This window comes from Varanus komodoensis, unplaced genomic scaffold (genome assembly GCF_004798865.1).
Source record: "Varanus komodoensis strain SLA01 unplaced genomic scaffold, ASM479886v1 scaffold40, whole genome shotgun sequence".
Lineage (NCBI taxonomy): Eukaryota > Metazoa > Chordata > Lepidosauria > Squamata > Varanidae > Varanus > Varanus komodoensis.
Window position 1 is genome coordinate 9,199,464 of NW_025335942.1, and position 5,761 is coordinate 9,205,224.

The 5,761-nt window shown below is 48.6% G+C and overlaps 1 protein-coding gene across 1 annotated transcript in view; it reads right to left on the reverse strand.

The window, feature by feature from the left end:
* The window catches only part of LOC123029666 (protocadherin gamma-C3-like), a 41,229-nt gene extending 39,570 nt beyond the window's left edge, over nucleotides 1-1,659 (reverse strand). Inside the window, exon 1 of the mRNA XM_044442846.1 lies at nucleotides 4-1,659. Coding sequence (XP_044298781.1) covers nucleotides 4-1,427 — 1,424 coding nt within the window. The 5' untranslated portion in view covers nucleotides 1,428-1,659. The remainder of the gene's footprint in view (nucleotides 1-3) is intronic.
* Between the last annotated feature and the right edge of the window lie 4,102 nt (nucleotides 1,660-5,761).

Here is a 5,761-nt window from a genome sequence, read left to right on the forward strand (position 1 = left end):
AACATGGAGGTGCCCGAAGGGTTGTTCTCCGGCACGTAGATGCTGTACAAAGGTCTCTCAAAGGCCGGGGCATTGTCGTTGACATCGGACACCTGTAGTGAGATGCTCTTGTGTGTGGAGAGAGGGGGGGTCCCTGCATCCAAGGCTGTGACTGTAATGTTGTACTCAGGAGTCCGTTCTCTGTCCAGGGGACCGTCTGACAGCAGCTTGTAGTAATTACTAGAAAAGGGAAGAAGCTTAAAGGGTAGATCGTCTTGTAAATGACAAATAACCTTTCCATTGTCACCAGAATCCTTGTCACTCACACTAATGAGAGCAATCAGGGTTCCAGAAGGAGAATCTTCTGGGACCGGGCTGAAAACAGAAGCTAACGTGACTGCTGGGGCATTGTCATTCTCATCAATAGCAGTCACTTCAATGTTGCAGTGGGCCTTCAGTCCTCCTCCATCCTTTGCATCTACTGTCATGGTATACTCTTTTGTTTCCTCAAAGTCCAGCAGTCCAATAAGAGTAACTATTCCACTAACTGCGTCCAGACTGAATTTCCTTTGACTTTTCTCTGGTATGTTGCTGAATTCATACCGGATCTGGGCATTTGTACCAGCATCTTTATCAGAGGCCACAACCTCGAGCACCTGGGACCCGACAGGAGCATTTTCCTTCAGACTGACCCTGTAGACGTCCTGGCTGAAGACGGGTGGGTTGTCGTTGGCATCGGTGATGTTGATACGGATTTGGGCAGTCCCGGTTTTCCTCGGCTCACCCCCATCGAGGGCAGTGAGGATCAAGTGCAGAGTTTGTTCACTTTCTCGATCGAGCGGTTTCTGCAGCACCAGTTCTGCATATTTGCTGCCATCTTTTCTCTCTCGCACTTCTAGGGTGAAGTACTGATTGGAGCTCAGCTGGTAGTCCTGGAGAGAATTTGCCCCAATATCTGGATCTTCAGCCTCCCCAAGGAGAAATCGGGTGCCTGGTGAAGTGGATTCAATGATCTCCAAGTTGATGTTGCCATTGACAAATTGGGGCGCATTATCATTGATGTCCTGGACTGCCACTCTGACATGGAAAACATTCAGAGGGTTTTCAATGACCACCTCAACATTAACAGTGCAAAGGGGAAGCGCCTCACACAGTTCCTCCCTGTCTATCCTTTCACTCACATACAGGTCTCCACGCTCTGCATTGATGCTGAAAAACTGCATTCTAGCTTGGGGGATGGCATGCAGGTTGCGCTTTGGCAGCTCCCTGGCATTCAGCCCCAGGTCCTTGGCCAGGCTGCCCACCACGGAGCCCTTCTCCATTTCCTCCGGGATGGAATAGCGGACCTGCTCCGAGGCAGCCCAGCAGGAGAACAGCGGCAGCAGCAGCAGCAGCAGCCGTACCTGCCCGGCCAGCGCCTGCCCATCCTCTCCTTCCCGTCTGTCCATCTGTCTTTTGGAAAAAGGGGCTGGCCTCTCTTTTGCTGCCTGTAGTGATCAGATCAAATTCTCTACAGGATTGAGAATCTCTCTAGGTAAAAATACGCTACCTTTCCTCTTCGTGCAGATTCCAACTCTCCCGTCTCTTCTTTCTCCAGCAAGCCAGCTGCGTGATCCGCTGTGTGCCTGATTCAAGCAGCGCTTCTGAAACTGTCTCCCCGCAGAAGAAAGATCACCGGAACACCAGCCTTTCTTTGGGTACCACATTGGCCAACAGTGACACTCAGAGGCTCAGAGAAAGAACTGCAGGGGATGCTTTCTCCTACTCAGCACAGAAATCCAGCTCAGCAAGGTCTTGTTAAAGAAATTAGCAGAGGGCCAGAGTCAAATATACGGGAAGACTCTCCCTGTAACTATTATTTGATTTACTCATAGCAGTCCTGGAGGTCAGTGCCATGGAATTGCTTCAGTAACTTTGATGAGGACTTCCAAAATCTGCATTTTGATGATGATTCAGTCAGGACAAAATGTCATGGAGCCCAGCTCCCGAAAGCACGATCCCAGCACCAGCATCCTGCTGGTTTTGATTTCCAGCTTCTCTGACTGAGGGAAATGGAGAAGTTGTTTTGGTTACATCTGTGATTTCCGGTTTGACTACAGAAGGACAGTCTTTTCTCAATCAGAAATTTGTTAGATGTTTTTCAGCCTGATCACAGACATTTCTGCTGGGCTTGAATATTTTTTCACAGATTGAAAAAGTTGTGCCCTTTACTTACAGGGGATGCAAATCTGATGGCAGAAGCAGCATCCCTCTTCCTCTCCATCCCCCTTAACACACACGCACAAGAGGGAGGGCGGGCTCCCAGTGAAGCAACGCACGTGAAACGAGCGCATCAGCTTAGAAGCATCTCCACCCTCGGGAAAGTCACAATGAGACAGCAATGCACTGCATGGTCAGTCTCTTTAGGTGTCGCAGGTGGCGGAGAAGGAGCGAACGCAGCATTTCAGCTCTTGGCGTGAATTCAGACCAAGGGGATAGGAAGGTGTGGCGTTCCAACCTCGTCGAGCTCTCTCTGTCCGCAGCCGCGGAAGGCTTCACGCAAGCACCTGTCTCTGTTCCAGCAGGGATGGGAAGGAACCGTGCCTGGCCAGGTGGCCCATGTGCACGCCAGAGTGCAGGCCTGCTTCCCCACAGGCAGCGCTCGCCTGCCCCCGGCCTCCTGGGGGGCTTGGGCGACGGGACGGTTGGAGCGACAGCCGGAGAGCCGCGGGCCAAAGAACTTTTTATTTGCTATCATTCTCATCGCATTTTCTAGAAATGGAATCGAAATAGCATGCAAATGTCAGAAACAATCATAGAAATATTAAAACAACAAACACTGATCTTAAAAATACAACAAAGTAGCCCAAGAATAATCAGAAGAGCACAGGAATGGTACGTAAAATGCCTCCTGGGAAAACAATTTTTGGAGCCCACCTGAAACGTGGGAAACATAGGATTCTTTCCGGGGATGAGATCCTAGAGCTGTGGAGCTACTGCTGAGAAAGGCTGTTCCCGGCCTCTGCTGAATGAATTTCCAGTGAAAATGGACCGGAGAGAAGGGACCTCGAAGCTGATATCAAAGCTTGGATGGGTTTATATGGGCAAAGGCAGGTCTGAGGACTTGAAGCCCAGAAAAGGAAGTGGTGATGAATGAAGTTGGTGTAAGATGTGCACAAGCTGGTGTGTGCACCAAGAAATGTTCCAGTGGCTCCACGTGGTGCCAACTTCAGATTCCAAACAGGTTTAAAGACTCAGCAAGGCAGAGAGCATCACGCTGATTTAGTACAGATCCCTTTGCACGTAAATAATGCCAGGTGCACTTTTCCTAGGCAAGGTTGCGGCCAGAAGACCAGGGAAATCTTGCGTTAAGGTTCTCCTTTGGTGTCCACTCCAGGGATAACCCTGAGTCTGGAGCTGCCAAGTAATGCGTTGCTTCCGAGCATGAGTGTGGCGGTCTCCAGAACAGAGTGCGGTGGTCTCCAGGAAGGCAGGACGCGCTCCAACGGAGCCAAGCTCAGGGAACCGAGGTTCCATTTGGATGCCAGGAAGCACTTCCTGGCAGTCAGGACCCCGAGGGTGTGGGATGGGCTTCCACGAGAGGTCGTTGAGGCCCCATCGGTGCGGGTGGTCAAGGACAGGCTGGACGTGCACATGGTGGGCATGTCGTGAGCGGAGCCGGCTGGAGCCGGGGGTCAGACTAGATGGCCCGGCAGACCCCTTCTGAATCGCTCTGTTTCTATGTTTCTATGGTTCTGCACCTTCACCCTGATCAACAGCACCCCCCCCCCCCCAGTGGCTAAGTCAGTCCGCTTGCCACCCTGCAGCCCCTGGCCCCAGGCACTGCCCCCACTTCCACCCCCAGGGTCCACCACCCACCAGACCGAGAGATGGAAATGGCAGGTGACTCTAGCAGGACCTCCAGATGGCCCCTCCCTGCCATTTTGTGCTGCTGCTGAAAAGCGTGTGGGGTGAGATGGGGTCTGAAGGACACATTGGGGTGCGGGAGAGGCCATTGCAGGAGCTTCTTGGTCAAGTGGGCCTTTGCGCCCAGGTCTTCTTGGCCCAACACTGACCCTTGGTTCTAGGAGACGCGGCCTCTCGGACCCACCATAGCTACGTAGCATCAGGACACACATCTTGCTGCTGTCTGTGCTTCCGCTGAATGTGATCCATTCATTCTTGAGACACTTCTAGGCATTTTCTCCCTTATCTTCTCTTAAAGTTAAGCTGAAATTGCAACACATGAGGAAAGGAAATATTTGCTCACTGGAGCTTCTATCCAAAGGCAAGTTCCTTTGCATGTGAGTTTATTACTAGAGAATGCAGGAGGAAGCATGATTGGCACCCACTGCTCAGTCCACACGAACACGCTCATCCTTTGATGACTGACGCCCCCGCAACGCCTTGCACTTGCGAACGGAACACCACAGGCAGGATTGTCATGAGATCTGAAATCACAGGTCTTCAGAACTCATATCTAGCCAACGGGTCAACCACCAAGCCAGTAAGGTGGCAGGTGATGTACATGAGTGTACAAATCAGCTCTGGAGTCGATATCCAGAGCGTAGAAGTATATAATTTAATGTGTTTAAGAAAGCATACGTGCACATGAAAATGAAAGATGTCCTATGACAAATAAAAACTTTTAGTTCTTTTTATTATGACCGATCTTCTACTGTTTCAAACTCCTGAAATGCTTCAGGCTTTATAAAACATAGCCTTCTGGTCTATCCTCAGATGTAGCTTTCTTGGTTTGCTATTAAAAAAATAAAGATTAAAAAAGCCAAGAAGAACCACTGGACTTTGTTCCTAGAAGAACAACAATAGCTTGATCCATTCTTCCATGACAAATATGCTTGAAAGGTTTGATCTGGAAGTGCTTGAAGATTATATCCTCTTACCGAACATTTCACTTGGCTATGGAAATGTCACTTTTACATAAAATGCCCATAATAATTCTAAAATACATTTTTAAAATTGTTGGATCCAGTGTATATTAGCCAAACTTATTTTTTCCATTGAAATTAATGTGGCTTTAATTAGTCATGACTTATTTAACAGATTAAATCTAACTAGTTTACTCTAAGTCCAAGCTAATTTGTAAATTCACCTGATCGTTGCCAAATGTCTAAAGTAATCTAGTGCATCCCCATATAAAACAATAGGACTAATATACACAGTCAATGTTAATACAAATTGGAACCAATATCAGAGTATCGTTAAGATTTTAAAACAAAGGTAGCAATTTCAATCTCACGGAGGTAGTACCAGACTGGTACCACTTCAAACTGAGCATGGGGGTCCCATGATGTGCAATTCATCTCTACAAAACTAACTTCAGAAATCATCCCACACAGGAAATAATTTGTTATCAAGGAAGATTCTAGCCCACACTTTCTGCCCGATATGCTAATTTTCTGTGTACAGGAATCTGTTGCTATAAGTAGTAATTAAATATTGAATTACATGTGCTCAAGTCTACAGTCCCGAGTAGAGGAGCTCAGACAGATGGACATTCACTGCCTCAGTGGCCAGAATGGTGTGGAACTGATGGGGTCCCATCACATGGCTCAGCTGATGGGTTCCAGCCACAGCGAAGGTCTGTCACTGTATGTTGGGTCATTTCCAACCAGGTCAGGAGAAGGCCCACCCGTCTCCCTCCCTCAGGGGCGTGTGGCTGGAAAGAACATGCGAGAATGAGGCCTGCACTGAACTTTGGAAGAGGCAAATATGTACAAGTTTTTTCCAAGCTGACTTGTGCTTCAGCACAACACAATATTTTATTTTTCTTATCAAGGAA